At 38.7% G+C, this 18,972-nt stretch overlaps 1 protein-coding gene across 8 annotated transcripts in view; it reads right to left on the bottom strand.

Moving 5' to 3' along the window:
- Positions 1–345: 345 nt before the first annotated feature.
- LOC127442125 (E3 ubiquitin-protein ligase RNF220-like) overlaps positions 346–18,972 on the bottom strand; it is a 159,257-nt gene continuing 140,630 nt past the window's right edge. For 4 of the 8 annotated variants that reach the window (XM_051699938.1, XM_051699941.1, XM_051699939.1 and 1 more), the window contains 4 exons: positions 11,064–11,172; positions 7,574–7,744; positions 7,301–7,375; positions 346–1,905 (listed from right to left, as the gene is read on the bottom strand). In XM_051699938.1, coding sequence (XP_051555898.1) covers positions 1,834–1,905; positions 7,301–7,375; positions 7,574–7,744; positions 11,064–11,172 — 427 coding nt within the window. In that variant the 3' untranslated portion in view covers positions 346–1,833. The remainder of the gene's footprint in view (positions 1,906–7,300; positions 7,376–7,573; positions 7,745–11,063; positions 11,173–18,972) is intronic. The other 4 variants (XM_051699940.1, XM_051699943.1, XM_051699944.1 and 1 more) reach the window with 1 other exon arrangement.

Raw genomic sequence — 18,972 nt, 5'->3', positions numbered from 1 at the left:
GAAAGACACGTACCATTTTCAAGAATATACAAGGACACAAATCATATCAAACAATCACCTTTTGCAATTTGTCATCTTTGGGGCAGGAGCGAACTGTTTAGCAAAGGATAGAATCATAATCATTATATTTACTACCTGTATTTTACATCATAAAGTTGCAGAGAGACCTGTCTGAAGAGTTTTGCTGTGTCTGAACAGCAATTAAAATTTCAAGTGTTAAGACTGAGGTTTGGTTACTTGGTGAAAATGAATGACAAAAACCATGTGACTTGTTGATCTTGAGGGGAGTATGTCCCAGCTTGTGATGAGGATTTATAGAACAGTTAAATAAGTTATAACAAATGCAACATTTGACCGTTTATTGTGGCGTTGGCATCAGCAATGACCTTTCGTTCTTCCTTTTTTTGCACTTACATCAATACAGAAATCACAGAATACATAGATGTACAAATATAAAGCTCACCATCTCGCTCAGAGGTAAACCGTGATTCTTGACTCTTCCAGTTAAGTAATTAATTCTGATGGGAAAAGAAAAATCATCATGATTACCATTTTCTTCACGTCTACGAGAGGAAATCCAAACAAAACTTGTCAATGAGACCACCCTAATTGGTTGACATTCTCATAAAAGTCCATTTCAAAGGGAAGAAGCTGCTTATATGCAACTGTTCGGGTGTCTTAATGTGCTCAATGGAATGATTAAGCAATCATTTGAATCCTTTGTAACAGGCTGACCACATTCTGCAAGCTGAGTGGAAACAATATTATTGTTAGGGACAAAATATGTCCATCTGAAAAATGAGTGAACAACAGCAAATCACACCATTTCTTAGAAAAAGCAAAGAAAACAAGATATTGCCCCTTGCATTAGGGTTTGATCTACAGTTTTTACTGTATATTTCCATGAAAATGTACACCTTAATCTTTTAAGTCCTAGTTTGTGTAGTTTTTTTTTATTATTATCATTATTATTATTACTTACATTTCTTCCTGTACAATGAAATACAACTTCAAGACAACAACATCTGTTTAAAAATACAGAGGGTTTTCTTTTTTTCTCACCAAGATTGAAACATACCCCTCCCTCCCGACCCAAACCACCCCCAACTAAAACTGAACTTTTTAATCAATATATAATTCTATGTGTATGTGTGTGCATGTGTATACAAGTGTGTTTTGTTCTCTATATCATTTACTCACAACACTGTAAACATACAGAGACTATTATACATGTGCTTGCACTGATTCATTGAATTTGGTTGACATCACTAGAACACCACAAAAGTAGTAATGATTTGGGGTGAAAAGAGAACACAATGGAAAATAAAGATCAAGGGGTTCTGGAGAGCCTCAAGTGGTCTGTCTGACTGAGGCCACACAAGTCCTTTACTATCATTACTGTCTGATGTTCCAGTCGGGGATGACCTCAGCAGTCTTGGTGAAGAAGTTGCCAAAGGGAGTGAGAGTGGGAGACGAAAAGCCTCAGCAATGTAGGTTTCCTTCAGTAGAAGGCGTTCCAGGGACCATGTTAACATTGGAGAGGATGGACCACAGACCGACACAAGAGGGCAGTATCACACACACCTGCCCCTGGAGGGAGGCGGGGCTTTTCACACAAGCAATTATAGCAGAGGACTGAGTTTACACAGTCCTCATGAGTCCTATGCTTGATTAAGTCCCCATTTAGAGTCAAATCTGAGTCAGAGAGCTCAAGCCTCTTATGATCAGGCGGCTGGACAAAACATCACCCCCTTAGGAGGTGGGGAAACCAAAATACACTAGCGCAAATTGAAATGTAAAAAACGAAAAGAAGAAGAATCCATGTTGTTTTGTTCACAAGTAGACACGCCTGAGGTCCCCTGGTGATGTGATGGTGTTGCATTGAGGGCACAGTTTCTTGTTTCCCTGTTGGAAGAAAAATGGAGAAAGTGGGTGAGACGCTTGTCTTTGAGAGATAAACAGGCCATTCCTTTGTAAAATGTGAAAACAATTAACTTCATGCTAGTCAAGGCACTCTTAGTCTAATACAATTCCACATGTATATGTACTTTAAAAAAAAAAAAAAAAAAAGTGTATGGCAGGGCTTTGTGTGCCAGGCGGCCCACCCTGTTCAACAGGCATGCGTCCTTCCCACCACCACTCTGATGTTCAGCCAGTACTCATAAAGCCTGTGCATAAAAGCCAGGAGAACAGCAGGGAGAGGTAGAGAAGGAAGGGGAGCTGTGTGGTCTGCTGTCTGCCACACACATGCTGCACAGGGAGTGAGTGAATTTCACAACAAGATCCCGTCTTTAAGTCAGCAAACTATATACTCAGCTTCATAAAATACCACATCAACAAAGGAACACTTGACGGAGACAGTACAGGTTAACTGCTGTATGTCCCAAGGCATAAGGGATATAAAATCCTCAAGTTTATGTGTGCCACCTCTAGAAATAGACCCAACTGTGAAGTGATGTTCAGATGGAGACGCTAGCGTTACAGTGAAGAATGTGTAACTTTCGCACAAATGTGCCAGTGACACTGACCACAAACATGGCAAATTTCTCTTTCTCATTTATCATAAAGCACCTATATGAACTGACAGGTTTAGGGTGGGTTAAAACGTATTGCAGAGGAATATTTTGCCCCAGACTAAAGAATAAACAGCTGTCAGCAAATAGAGGAGTCTGGGAGCAGTAAGGATATCAGAGTGAAAACTCTGAAGTCCGCTTTCACATCTGTCTGTAAAGCGGATCTGTGTCTCCATATGGACCTGTAGTTCATGTCTACAGTAAAGAGCACCATAAACTGGTCCACTGATCCCCACAGCACCAATTTAAAGAAAGAGATCCAGCAACACTCTATTTAGCTTGTGTTGTTGTTTAACTTGCAATGGCCACTTCCATTAATCCAACATCATGCCTCATTGTTAAATGTGCAAATAATTGTGAACATTTTAGAATGGACATCACGGTCTGACTGTTAGATTGGTTTATTTCGATGTGGCCAGTGTAAAATGAGTAAGAGGTGTGGGGATCTATGAGTCAGGATCAATTTAGAAAAAAACTAAGTAGCAAAACTTTGCTCCATGTACATGTAGGGCCCTATGAAATCAGGTTTATTTTTTTCCAAATTCAGTTTTTTTTTTCTTTTTTTTTTGTGGATTTTTCCCCTTTTTCTCCCAATTTGGAATGCCCAATTCCCGATGCGCTCTAAGTCCTCGTGGTCGCATAGTGATTCGCCTCAGTCCGGGTGGCAGAGGACGAATCCCAGTTGCCTCCGCGTCTGAAACAGTCAACCCACGCATCTTATCACGTGGCTTGTTGAGCGCGTTGCCACGGAGACATAGCGCGTGTGGAGGCTTCACGCCATCCACCGTGGCAACCACGCTCAATTCACCATGCGTCCCACCGAGAACAAACCACATTATAGCGACCACGAGGAGGTTACCCCATGTGACTCTACCCTCCCTAGCAACCGGGCCAATTTGGTTGCTTAGGAGACCTGGCTGGAGTCACTCAGCACGCCCTGGGATTAGAACTAGCGAACGCCAGGGGTGGTAGCCAGCGTATTTTACCACTGAGCTACCCAGGCCCCCACTTTCCAAATTCAAATTCAGTTTGATTTTTTTCCCCAAATTCTGTTTTTGGTTTTATTTTCTCTGAATTCCAGGTTTTAAGTGTAAGTACATTTTATCATGAAAAAAATTCTAATCAAATTAATTCATAGAATTTTAATTAAATGAAAAATTAACATACCAATGCATTGTTTTTTTTATCAAATGAAGAGTGTCTACACTGATCCTCACACAATCCAAATCCCAAAATTGAAGTTTTTTTATTTATTTATTTTTGGTCAAATAGAGTGCTGCACAGTAGAGCATCACAGTACTTCAGGAAGGACAACTCTTGGAGATAGACAAAAGATTTTAATTGATGATACTGACAATGAAGTAAGCTTAGTCTTGGCAGACTAGATCTGCTTCACGTATGCTGCTTGACGTGAGTCAATATGCTGCTGCTGTTGCCACCAAAGGATGATGCTGCCGAGACAGAAGAGACATGCTGCTGCTAATGCACCAACATCAAGATAAAGCCCCCATAAAGCTGATATAAACTTGTGGTGATGGGGAGGTGGAGGGATAAATCTACACATACTGCACTGCTGTAGCCATTGTTTACATTTTTTTTTAAAATTATTATATGGAAATGATTTGTATTTGTTTATTTTATATTGTTTTTAAATTGTTTTGGACTGTTTTGGTTTATGAATGGCACAAGTTTCTCTTGTAAACAATGACGCGCTTCCTGACTCCTCCACATGACGCGTGACCTTACCAACAAGCTTACGTCATCCCTCTCACGAGCGCAAGTCACAGAGATGTACTGAAGCCAACATTTGTAGTTAAAAAGTATATAAGTATTGTTTTGTTTCTAAAAATAATCAATCGTTTGGGTTCAGAAGAACTTTATTTTTCGACTGGAGTCGTGTGGATTATTTTGATGCACTAAATATGCATTTTGGACCGTCAAAAAATGGAGTACATTCACTTGCATTGTTTAGAAGCCTGAAATGAAATCCTAAAAGTCTTAAATTCTGTTTTGATGAAGAAAGAAACTCGGATACATCTTGGATGGCCTGAGGTTGAGTAAATTATCTGCAAATTTTCATTTTTGGGTGAACTATTCCTTTAAAGCAGTACATATGACTCATGCATTTTATTCAAAGCCACCTGAAGACGTGCGATAGCTCTGTGAATCACAAAAGGCTGTGTTTAATAAGTAAATATATAGTATGTGCAGCGCCAGCGCGTTAGTGAATGGTGCTGCTCTGTTGACACAAACTCGCGCACAGGCTGGTGATGCACTCGCGGCTATTTTTAGCCTTCACAGCGGTGCCCAATATTTGAGCGCTACTCAAGAACAGCATCTTCAGATGTAGATGCTCAATAGTTCGGTTCACTTATAATATGCATTTAGAACGGCACCGGAGGTGCATTTTACCAGAATTTTAATAAGAAGCGAATTAAACTACTGTGAACTTGCCTACAAACAGACACATACAGGACTTCCTGGAGAGTTTAGAATGTCAAAATAAAAGCATGAGGGTTTAAAAAGTGCACGATTTAAATATATTACTGTTGTATTTAAAATGAAAAAGTCAATAATAATAATATTAACAACAATTTATTATTATTATTATTGTCATCATTAGTATTTGTTTACAATTTATAACAATATTTAAGTTGAACAGGTTCCAAAAAATAACTGTGAATGAAAAGTGGACTGATGTCTTACAACTAAATTGAACAAAAAAGAGATCTGAATCCTTTAAAGTCCAGATGCAAGTTGAAACATTTATATATATATATATATATATATATATATATATATATATATATAAAAAGAACACTGGTTTATTTTCTACTGAAATCTTTAAGACTGGAATTACTGTTAATTTTGCTGTTACATTATCCAGTATACTAGTTAATAATAAAATGTTTCTTAAGCTATACATTTATATTGAAATAATGTGTAGTTAGAGGTTTGTGTGTCTTTACATATTAAAGAGTACTCCCAATTAGTTCCACACAATAATGTAAAGATATTCTAAACTTATTTTGCAAAAAACAACAACAAAGGTATCGGCCGATACTGAGATTTCCGATATCGGAATATGAAGAGAAAAAGAGGTATCGGTGCATCCCTAATTATTATTGATATATTATTATCATTATTATTACTACTACTACATTGAATATTACATTTTACTATACAGAAGTAATATATTTCTGTTGCAATTTTTCAATTTCACGCATCTAGTTAAATGAAGCTTTTATTTTGCCATTTCGTCAGATGTTTTGACGGCTTCACTTTTTACCTCCGGAAAGCAGTTCGCTACATGGGATAATGTGCTTTTTAAACTGCAAAAGGCTATGACGTAATTATATAAATATATAGTCTGCATGTGCCACGCGTTTTACAATGAATAAAGTGCTCTGCTCTTTGTCATTAATACGCACAGAGCGCAATTGAAGTTAATGATGTGGTTAGTGTATTAGCAGTGGCTTCTCATGTTCACTTTTTAATCGCATAGCTCTTGCAGACCGTAAGTCTCAGCCTTTTTTTGGTTTAATCATCACACTAGAACATATCACGATTTTAGTTTCATTGTGCATTTATTTATTAATTTCACACACAAAAAATCTTAAATTCCATGACATTCCTCGTTTTCTAGTTAATTCAGTTTTTATGACTGGATTCCATGATTCCCTCTGTGTTTTGTGCAACATGTAAATCATAGGGCCCTATACATGCGTTCTCCAAATTGATTCAGCAGTGTAGCAGCAACAACACTTCCTAATTCTATACCCCTCTTTCTTGTGAACGCCCTCCTTAACCATGTTACTCCAGACACAAAGGGGGCTTGGGATTTGGTTCCTTTGTTCTGGGACGCGGGAGTTTACCTGGTTTTAATGAGCGTGTGCAGGTCATGGACTAAACGCAGGCTCCTCACATCAGCAGCAAGCTGCTGCTGCGCTCCATTAGCTTCATAAAACAAGGCTGACGCTAACCAAATTACACGCATTTACTTTGATCAAGACGCAAGGAGCCCCGCTGTGCTACTTTTATTGCTGTCTTCAGGCAACAATTTTAATGCCTGCATTAGTAACAAGCCGCTGTGGCACACACACACATATGCCTCTGATCCCGCTTCTCATCAGCTTGCTGTACACAGACAGCATGTGATAAGCGGCGAAGAAAAGATCTAATTTAATATATAGCATATTGGAAAAAGGCTGAGGCTGGGAAACATTTCCTTATTAATTGCTTCCGTGTGTGGTGACAGAATGTGTTAGTGGCTAATGTGAATGGGCTCTATGACTAAGACTGGCTAAAATAGCTTAGAGAGAAGAGGAAGAGCCAGTGAGTGAGTGTAAATGTTGGGATTACAAACAGACAAGCAGAGGCAATCACAAGTCTGATGATAAGAGGTTAGCTCAACACGCAACGCTGTCAAAAGGGATTAGTACCTGAAGCGCTACGTGAGGAATCTCACAGGTTATGTTGAAGAGAGATACAGATGAACTCTTCAACTTCAACCTACTCTGCAGCCAAATAACCAAAGTATTATCAAAATAAACTACTCCATTGTCTGCATTATACACTGGCAAAAGCCCAGTACCACAGTACAGTGATAGTATCAGATGGTATCACTAAGGTACTTTGATACATACCATGATACTGAATGATTACCATATTTATATACCATGGTATTTAGAAACATGTTAAAATGTGATAATGTGCGTAGTTCTTACCAGAGTCCTAAGCCAGCATTCTTCACAGTGAACGTGCCAACACTGGATGGAGGTGAGAGGCATCGTATACGAGTCCTGAGAAAGAGAGAGAGAAACAAAAAGAGAAGATTCTTTTAAACAGGTCAAATGTAAAAAATACACCTACCCATACATAACACAAAACAGCACCAGCACAGTACAGTACAGAGCGCAGCCATGGGGACAGGCAGGGAGCGTGAGGGGCAGTGCAGGGGTCAGGCGGGGTCAGGCCAGTGGGAGCACAGAGAGCCTTACCCTCTGGAGGGGCAGCAGCTTCTTAATCCTACTATTGCCCGCAGTGGCAGTGCTGCAACCTGCTACGTAGCCTCTGTACAAACAGTACACACCGAGCTGCAGGGCCTCTGCACTCCCGCGCCTCTCAGTCACCTGATTCTTGCCGTCAGCCCCTGTTTGGGATGGCTTCCGCTGCAGGGATATTCAAGAGCGGAACTGAGAACAAGAATGTGGCCGCCATAGAAGGCATGGACACACACATCAGACCAATGGATGTAGCTATTGACACAGTGCTTGGATAAAGGACTGGATGGATGGAGTTTCTGTGGCATTTTGCATGAGTATTCATTTTGGATATCATAATAGGCATGTGATGACTACAGAAACATGTTAACACTTCCAGAACTTTTTTCTAGCTGCATTTAATCTTTTGGTAGTGCCCTAACATGCCTGCTACACCTCAAATAAACAGCGGGTGGCAGTAGACCACCACTGGGGAATGCTTAACCCTAAAGGTTGCACAGTTTAAGTGAGCACAGAGGAAGGAAAATGCCTTGAATTATTCCAATTAAATCCAAACATTTACAAGCATCTTTTTTTTCCCCAGACAAAAATAAATGTAGAAAAATAAACAAATGTGACGTGTATTTATACTTCCTTGTGTATTTTTACATTTATTTATTTCCATGTGTACTTATTTCTACATTTCTTTGTCCATATGGTAATGAGGGGGCGTGTTTTCTACTTTAGGCATAGCAATCCAGCTCAGAGAGAAGCTTGGAGGCCACAGTGACATCTTGTGGTTGACAAAAGTCTATAGACTTGAAATATAGCCTTAGATGGGTTTGGAAGTGAACACAGATCTGCTCATCCCGTATCATTAAAGGGTCATGAAACCCCCTGTTTCAGCACAGTTCAGTTCTCACCACAGTTTCAAAAAATGCCAGGGAGAGTGGGCGTGGTCAACATCGGAGTGGAGGAGTACACAACAACTGTATGATCTAGTCACTTAACTTTCTCAAATGCAGTTAACAGAATCAAATATTCTCGTAATAACAAAAAATGAACAAATAAATTATACAGTTTTGTAAGCTCACAATACATTACACAGAAACACACTGGTCAATTTGTGGGTGTAATTGAATGTGCAAACAAATGCTAGGCCATTGTACTCTATTGAAAATATGCAAATGCTTTTTAAAATTTTTTAACAACTTTTAAGAATTATTCCAAAACACTGATTCAAAACTGTATGTGATTAGATCAGTTAACACACATTAGGGATGGATGTATCGATAATGTTTGTGTCTGAGACCATCAGTGTAAACCTCGCCTCAAACAAGCCCCAGTCCACCTCACCGCATATCTTGAAACTCTTATGTAATAAATACGAGAGAATACACTCTCTCTCTGTCAGCATCGTGGGGAAGCCGTGCAGACTTGAAAACTCATGCCCCGGGATCAACTCACTCATTGAAGTGCTCATCTTATGATAATGTCACATGGTTTCATGAATAATTATGAGATAGTGCCTTCTCATAGGATAAGGCCAAGCAGTCTAATAAAAAAAATTATTAAACACAGATGACACAATAATGCACTATAGTACATGGAAAGGTCACATTGTGTGATGCTGATTTTAAACCCAGAAGATAAAAATAAATGGATGCCAACATTGTCTTCTATCATGTGCAACAAATACTGTACATATCTGTCAACATCAACTGAAGTTCAGTGTTTCATGACCTTTTCAGGGTGTTTTACATGGTACCCGTTAACCGAGAGTTTCCCAACTTATTTTCAATGGGAAAGAGTGGACAGGAGGCAGAATGGAGGTGGAACAGACTCCACTTGTCAAACTCGTTCACAAGAATTCTGCCACTTTGTCTTGCACGACTGCTTGCAGCACACACTGTGTATGACAATGTATGGCATTAGATGTTGTGTCAGTATTATACAGTATAATGTGTGAAGACAGGTGCATGCGTGTCATCTTTTTGAATTAGAAATGCTCTTTATTAGTCAGTATTCTTCAGTTTTTAAGAGCGATATTCTTGAAAAAATGTGCAAATTTTTATTTATTTGAATTGTCACATGCTATATTGTCAAATTATCATTCGTCACATTGAATTGTCAATGTGGGCGTGCACAAGTAGGAAATGCAAATGTAAACTGAATTTGAACTGTTTTAACTGCACTGATCACAATATGAGACTTCAATGAGATTGTTGTGCAGACGCGCTTTTTGTTTGTCTCCGGGCGCATCTCATCACACAGAGCGGGTGTAGGCTAAGTGATAGCTAATAATACTAACAACAATAAAACTGCTTTTAGTTTTTTGTTTGTTCCTCCATACCAAAATTAAGTAAATTTTTGTGATTGTGATAACTGTGTAAATACATATGATCTTCCCAACTGTAATCCCTGAATAAACCCAAGCTCTTATTAACAACATCCGGTGCGTTTGAATTAGATATGATTAAAACTGGATTGTTTCACATGCACACGCTGCTTTTTGTGTATGTGTCTGCTATTAGATCTGTTCAAGTTGCGTTTATGTTAAGACTATCTGCTAAGATTTTTAGTCGAATCCCGGACATTTAGGAAATCCAGCGTCCATACAGGTTCATTCAACAGAGATCATTAATTTCCTACTTAACTTGCTCTGTTCACAGGTATATTTTACAATTTCTTAGTACACATCCACACACATCTGTGGCTATATTTCAAGTCTGTTATTTCAAATTTAATTTTGTCAAAAACAAGATGTCACTTCAAGCTTGATTGCTATGCCTAAAATAGAAAACACGCCCCCTTATTACCAAATGGACAAAGAAATGTAGAAACAAGTAAATGTAGAAATATATATATATATTTATATATATATATATGACTTATAAATAGTGGAAATAATGTATACATAAATGAGGAAATAAATGTATAAATACTCATTTACATCACATTTGAAAATGAAATGAATTCTATGTGCACTTTTTAAAAAATGTTACATTTATTTGCAAATATATTTATTTATTTTTAATATTGGCAGGCTTAGTCCTCCATACTACAAGGCCCAAAAAAATCAATCTTCACCTTTTTGTGACTCAGGAGATGCTACAGTAACTGTTCTGATTTAATGAAACTTAAGTGAATGGGAAATTCTATAAATTCAAGAGAGAAAGGCTAATCAACCTCGAGACCCATAAAGGGGGGTCAGATCTGTGAGAAACACTTCCAGAACCTAAAGCTGAAAAGGCATGGCATAAATATCTATGACCCCTGGATGACTTCTCAAGTGCAATAGAACCTCTTTGTTGGGGTAAATTTTTCAGGCCATGCTTGATTAGTTTAAGCTGAAGGAGGAAAACAATCATAAAGCTTCAGCCAGCTGGGTGCAGGATGGCGGGTGTTAGTTTATACCCACAATGGCATCTTATTAAGGATGGGTTACTAGCAGACAGACTCACACAAACACGCCAACACAAAATATTGGCAAGAAAAGAGTTCTTACCATGCAGATGAGACACTTGTATCGGTCACCTCTGAGGATCTGCTTCTCCAGTTCTCGGATACGGGCCTTTAGCGCCTCCAGCGTGGTCACTGTGGAGTCCTCCGTTATCCTACAGGTAAAGAACCAAAAGCTAGGGTTATATCAGAGCAGTACAAACTAGCTTGGACCAGCTCACAATGCTGAAAACGGTGGAAAGCTAATTAATTTTGAAAAGTTGTGCAAAGTCACACAAATTTGCAATTTCTACATACGTGCAGCAAATCTGTCCCTCAGCTTAGTTAAACTAACTGCAAGCTCTAAACAACGCCAAGGCACAATTAAAACTAGGGATGTACAATGTATCAGTAGCAGATATATTATTGGTCGTTAACCGGGAAAATCTAAATATTAATCGCACCGCTGATAATTTGCAACTGTTTATTCGCTTGCGGCTGAGAATCTCTGCCTGCCTGCCTCTTCAGGCAGGGACTTGGGCAGTGTTAAGCGGCAGTGCACATGCACACACAATGTGTTTGACAGTGAAAGCCAGGCTACTGTTGCAAGTCAAGCTCATGTTGCTCTGTGAGGATTATTTTAATATCTCTACACCTTGTTTTGGGGCTGGTTTTGACCAGGATCATCTGCTCTAAGTATTGATATGCCATTTCCCATATTCTGTTTATGCTTCATTAAGCAATAAATTAAAACACAACAAAAATCTATGTAACTTAGGGGCAATTATTTTAGCATATTACTTGGAGAGAAAAAAAAAAGAAAGGAAAATAACATCAATATTTACAGCAATGGGTTGCGATTAAAACAAGCCCAAACACAATGTAACACAGTGCATAGATCTTGAAATAATCAGTGATGCGAGATGGCTAAAAACACTAGTTTGTGAGTGAAACTAATGTGCTTGTTGTATTTTACGAGTTGAGACTTCTCTAACGTTATGACTCATGACTATTTGATCTGTACAATGTTACATATTCCCATTATGATTATTGTGATCACATTTCATAAGTTATAAAATAGAACTGTCACAGAGGAGTGCATTAATAATTATCTGTAAATAAGACACGCATGTGCACAATGCACAAACCACCGATGTACTCGTCAGGCTGCTAGCATACATATTACACCATGTATACATAGTGTTTGTATTGTGTTTTGCTGCTTAATGTTTGTTACATGCTTTTAATTTATCTCATTTTGGTTTAATGCATTATTACATCTGTTAGAAGTTCATTATTCTCTCTCTGTTAGTAATTTATCAGGATCACCATAAATACTCTAATATAAATACAAGTATGGCAGGGTATTGATACAGATTTTCTGATTCGATTCACAAGCTCTCAATTCCATCAAAATTCTATCAATAAATATATTATACTGCCTATATATCATTTTGTTGCATGTTTATTGTTTAATGCATAATTTATACTATTTACAATATTTACATTGATTTGTAAAACACATACTAAAATCGGTACTGGCTCTTTAAGAAAACCAGCAGTTCTGTAAAAAGCTTCTGTAAATGAACACATTAACGAGAGAGGAATCGAATGGCTTATTTACCTTATCCATGCTATTCGTGATTAGATAGAAATGTTTATACGTTTTCTTGTTTTGGATCAGCAATTGACTAAAGAACAGAAAGGACATTAAAAGACACATTATTCAATGAAAAATAGATTGCATGGATCTCGTCTTTGGACACACATTACACGGAATGAGTCAAATCAAACTTGAACGTCTTTGCCAATATACTACTCAATCACTGGTGAGTGAAATCTAAACATTTACCAGCCAGTGGCTAATTACAGACATTTTCAGTTGCATATCATGAAATTTGGTCTCATATGTGAGTAAATTACACTCAATGTAGAGAGTTCCACATCGGTCTCAGCCCCAATCAGCTGTGAATTATCAGTATTGGCCCAGAAATTCCATATGGGCGCATTACCTAATTAAAGCCAGACTTCCCAACTGGAAACAGTAAATTCACTGCTACAAAAGGACCATGATGTCAAAATAAATACAAGGTAAATTATAGATCAATTTATTACTGGGCTTCCTTAGTCTTCTGGAGGTCATGCCCTCACCCGTTCCCACCTCACAGGTCTTTACTAAACATACTCAGACAAATGCCTCTCAGTTGGTGAATGTATATTTAACACTGTCCACAGCATATGAACTTGCAATAACTAAATCAATATAGCCACCATTGATTGTGCGGCGAGGCGCTTGGCGCGATGTTTATGGTGATCTGCTCATTTTCCAGCCAGATGGAGCACTGATCTACAGTATTGATTTAACGTTGCACCAGCGTTCTCCTAGGCACAATCCCCCCCGATTAGTGCCTGCCGTTCCACTGCCTTTTCCAATATCTTCATTTATTACATGTCTGTTTGACTCTACAATTGAGTCCAGGCTCCCCACACACAAACACACACATGGGCCTCTTTGCAATCAGGTAGTATTAGGATGTAAATCAAGGAAGGGTCATTAAAACAGGGAAAGCAGCATTTATGGACTCAATATCTCCTATAGGGCCAACCTTCAAGAAGAACAATAAGAAGTAAATAATGACAGAATTTTCATTTTGGGTTAACTATCCTTTTAAAGGAATAGTTCACCAAAAATGATTATTCTCTCATCATTTACTCGCCCTCATACCATCTCAAATTTGTATGATTTTCTTCTGCAGAATACAAATAAAGATATTTTAATGCTGATATGATGTGAATATATCCATACAATGCAAGTCAATGGGGTCCAACACTTCAAGCTCCAAATAAGACAAAGGCAGCATAAATGTAATCCAACGACTCAAGTGGCTTAATCCATGTCTGCTGAAGCGATACGATTGGTTTTGGGTGAGAACAGTCTGTAACTCCTTTTTTATTATATATCGTTACATCTGTAGTCTCCTAATCATGATTTGAAGTTTGATTATACTTCCTTGCACTTGATGCATGCACAGAGCATGAGTACAGCACCCAAAACCGATCGGATCGCTTAATGTCTGTTTTACAGCTTTGAAGTTTTGGACCCCATTGACTTGCATTGTTTGGATATATTCACATACTGTATTTCCATCAAAATATCTTTGTTTATGTTCCACAGAACAAAGAAAGTAATACAAGTTTGAGACAGCATTAGGGTAAGTTAATGATGAGAGAATTATCACGTTTGTGTGAACTATTCCTTTAAATATACTGCACAATTAGTTTAGGGTTAATTTTGTTTCAAAATTTAAGCACAGGCAAGGCCTCTTTCCAAGGTCATCCTTAACCTCACACAGGTCTCGCTTTGAAGTCACTACAAAATGTTGACCTTGATCAAGGAGAGCGAGCCGTCCGGACAGTCCATTCCCTACAGTCTACAATCAGCACTGGGACTATAAAGCTTTAAAATCTCCTCTTATTAGTGGCTGGCTTGTAAAAAAGCATTTAGTCTTGATTAGCGTGCATGCTTATAAAGCAGACAGCAGAGTAGGTGTACCATGCTCCATGCCTGCTGTTTTTCTTTAACAGCTTCATAAATCGCTGTGGTTCACTTGCCCACATGCCGTCACCGAGCCCAACAAAGAATACAACTTTTCCCAAGTAATGCCTAACCCGCTCCAGAATGAATATTCATTGTGTAGTGATTTATAGAAAACCACATTCTAAAAGTTATTTAATTCCCCTGAGTAATAAAAATGGGTTTTATTCTGTCTTTATGTGGACAGAGAAAGAGAGTGTTTGGAACAAAGAGCTGGGCTGCTGTGTCTTTGGTACGAAAGCAGGTGTAAAACCTGGAAAGGATTGGCTGAGGCTGAGTGAGTTCACCCACAAAAAAAAAAAATAAAAAATCCTCAAGGTCCTGATGACGGTATGAGAAAGTTTCAAAACATTAACTAAACACTTAATATAGGTCTTCATCTCTGCTCTGCCGTGGCGTGCTGGCTGAATTATGCCATAACGTCATTTAGGAAAATAATAATTTCATTCCAATCAGAAAATAGTTACCAAGAAACCAAATTGAGGACTAACATACAAACTAGTAATGACACACCCTTTATATTAAAAAAACAATGATGTACAAGAAGATATGAAGCTTTATTCAGGCACTGCACTCTATTAGGGTATATTTGGAAGTGGATGACCCAGTGTTTCCCCACTGCCATGGCTCTATTACAGCTCCAGCTCTGGGTGTGAAACTATTTCTCATTTCATTATACAGCCCCTAACCATACGTCTCCATATGAGTTATAACTGTAGAAGGCGGTCACATCTATAGCTCTTCATGGCCTAACATGAGAACACCACCAAATCTCTTTTGTTACCTGTGTTACAGACAGAAACAGTATAGATACATGTATGGTGTTATCTTGCTTGAAAATTATTTTATTTACAGATAATAAGGGTCAATGCATACTTAAAAACCTCAACATATTCAATCAATAATTTAAATGACAAAAAAATTTAAAACTTCTTTAAGCAATATGCTTAAAAAAAAAAAAAAAAAAAAAAAAAATCAAAGCCTGCTTACTGCAGGGCTTGTTGGAAAAAAATGTTGGGTTTTTGTTTTAGAAAAATAAAAATAAAAATGATGGGAGATCAGAGGGGAGTCATCACTTATGAAGTGGGGAAAAATCTGATTATTGTGGAGGCACACAGAAATCTGCTACACTGTTTCAAGTTAAGCATAAAATTTGGCAGCAATCACATGGGTGGCAAAGTTGGCCTCATTTATCATGTGTGGAATGAGCGGAGACAGAGACGACCCCTGTACCCAGAGATCATTACCCATCTGGGCACAGGAGAGGACAGAAAATTCATCAGCCTCCTCCGCCTGACAAAGACATGCATGTATACAATTTACACAACTCACCCTCTTACTCCAACACACACACACCATCCACAATGTATCACTGTTACTAAAGGAGACAAGTCTCATTTTCATTGCAGATTGAAATACATGTGTTTTGCAAACAGTGGGGTTGGAATTGTTTTTAGGCTCGAGCTGGAATGAAATGATTCAGCTCCTTATGTGGCCTCTTTAAAACTTGCTTAGATTAAGACCCATCACTTCAGGAAATTGGAAATGAAACATCGGCACAGCTAAGTTTGCACTATTCATCCATTTGAATGAAATTCCACTTTGAACAAAAAACATCATGAAGATGTAATATGTAAATCAAAGCACAAGTAGATAATTCTAAGTGTAGATATAGCAACTTGGCAGGCTTTTCATATAATTATATAAAAAATTAAAAGTCACTGTCCAATTACGCCAACCGCCTTGCGTTTGGCCAGGAAGGAGTTAAAAGAACTCGCTCCCTCCTTCTCATGTCCCCACGGGATTTGATTAATGATATCATCATTGAGATTTATCTCCCCAGTCCCTTTCATAAGACAATATCACATAACATCCTGTGATACCTGATCAAATCAGCAAAAGGAGAAAGGAAAGGTGCTCCATGGAGTAGAGAGGGCTCTACTGTCGGGGAGAGATGGATAGATTCAGACGGAGGGCCACGGAGGACGGGCGCAGACTGGGAGAAATATTGCGGGCGATATTAAATAAATGAGTGTGTGTCACGTCTGGAGCTAAGCGCTAAGCTAATAAAGCGGGTGCGGGTGGGCTGCGGTCATTGCTCGCTCTTCTCTATGACATCAAACAGCTGCGTGATTCATACCCCGGCAGGCTAAAACACTTAATGCCCCCCATACAATGCTACAGCTAGTCTAAACGGCTGCCTGATGCTCTGTGCGCATAGGGATGGTGGGGAGGGGGTTGAAAGTGAGAGGGTCTCTATGGGGAAAGCAATGAATCAATCTAAGCTGTCACGCTCTTGCAGCTCCACTTAGGAATACTGTTCTGTCCATTTTCATCCTCCTACTCACACACCCACACAGAGACAGACACACACTCACACTGACAGTGTTCATAACATCATCCACTAACATTTATTTCCACACACTCAGTCAAACCTTTCAAACAATGGCTGTGCATGCAATTCTTTACACAGAGTCAATGCCTTTTTGTTTGTCTCGTGGTAAACATAGTTAGCTAACATACTTTAAATTGTAGACTGGAACTGACATCAAGCCCCTTCTACAGATGAAGTCATGTCAAGCAGACACACTTGACTGGAGATGGGTGAGAGGAACGTGCTCACGATGTGCTGATGAGAAAAATCAATTGTGTTGGGTTTGCTGTGCTTATTAACCAGTTATCCGCCCTGATATTTAATATGGGGCCCAGTGATGGCCACTCACACCAGATTGATTAAGCTATACTAGAAGCCTCTCTCCAGAGAAGAATGCTCAGAGGAGATAGAAAAGAAGAGGGGGAAAGAAAGGAGGGGAGAGCAGGACATATTGGTGGTTGCATTTAAGAAATGTTCAATAACATTTTTAAAGGGGATGTGAAGACTTCAGTTGCACCAGGCAGAAAATCTCAACTTTGGCATTTGTTTAAAAGACAGCATGAAATCAAAATTGACCCAATTTACTTTCTTAGGTCATGTCCACACTAGTATATTTTCGTTTGAAAACACATCTTTTTCTCTACGTTTTGACCTTCCGTCCAAACTGAGACAGCGTTTTTGACAGCGAAAACAGAGCTTTTCGAAAACGCTCTCCCAAGTGGATACATTTAAAAGCTCAGTCTAACATTGTAGTGTGGACAGGGAAAACGGAGATATCTAAAAACGATGACATATTTGTTGTCATATGACGCAGTCATGTGATCTATTTATCTCAAAACATTCAAGATGGCGGCCAGTGTTGTAGTGCCGTTGTTGTGCCTGCTATTCACTTTGAAAGCGTCGTTGAAGATAAATGTTATTTTGTACAACCTTCACATTGCATTCCTTCAAAGGCAACGGGAAGTTTACTTGTAATTGCTGTCCGGAACACGAGGACAATTGCATTTCAGATCGTACATGGAACGGTGATTTTTCAAATGCAACTGCGTGTGGACTTTCAGTGTGGACTAGAAATCTTGGAAAATGCCAGTGTGGACGAAGAGCAGTTCAAACACAAAAACGTCATTTTCAAATGTATCCGGATTAATATGAACGTAGCCTTAATAAGCAGACCTAGTCTTATTGTAATTGATTCTTCATTATTGCAAAAAAACTAAAACAAATGTTTGTTTTTGTAATCCTTGATCAGAATGCAATAACTGTACTCGCCTCAGAATCGACTTTCCTTATTGGCTGACGTTATTTTTTAACCCCTTTTCTCCAACCACCCATCATATAGAGACCACTTCACAATCCAATTAATTCCTGACAGATAAAATGAAGTTCCACCCGAAATACTTTTTCTTGTTGAATATCCTGTTTCAAATCATAAACAAATACATCACATTAAGGAAGCGACCAACTTTAACGGTGCTGTAAGCAATTTTAGATATTCTGGAACTTCCACCAGACTAGCTATTGATTAGCCACACCCCCTCTTTCCAAAACTTTGCACTCCAAAGATGCACACACACAGACACACTTGGATACTGCTGTATTAGAGCAAATGGAGGGCAATGGGTCCCCTGGAGCAATTCGGCATCTGACAATGAGCGTTTTTTGCGGGAGCAGGAACCGTACCGTCATTTATACGAGCATATATGGACAAACAGAAAGTCTTCTAATTGGTTAAACGAACGATCTGACTAAAGTCCGCGGACATCTTTTTTGTCGCTGTTTACCGAGCCTTGGGCTGTTACAGAGACAGATGTGACATTTCATGGCACCAATTTCAATGATATTTGACCGGTAATAAGGACTTTTTCTGCATGTAGTTTAATAATCAATATGTTTAAGCAGCTGCAATTAAACAACTATGCAATCTGCAAACTTAAAATTGGTACTGGCTTAGACATGCAGTTCTGGGAAATGGTATTAAACATGGATAGAGACAGCCCAATGGTCATC

This window comes from Myxocyprinus asiaticus, chromosome 6 (assembly GCF_019703515.2).
Source record: "Myxocyprinus asiaticus isolate MX2 ecotype Aquarium Trade chromosome 6, UBuf_Myxa_2, whole genome shotgun sequence".
NCBI lineage: Eukaryota > Metazoa > Chordata > Actinopteri > Cypriniformes > Catostomidae > Myxocyprinus > Myxocyprinus asiaticus.
This window is presented reverse-complemented; position numbering and strand designations above follow the sequence as displayed.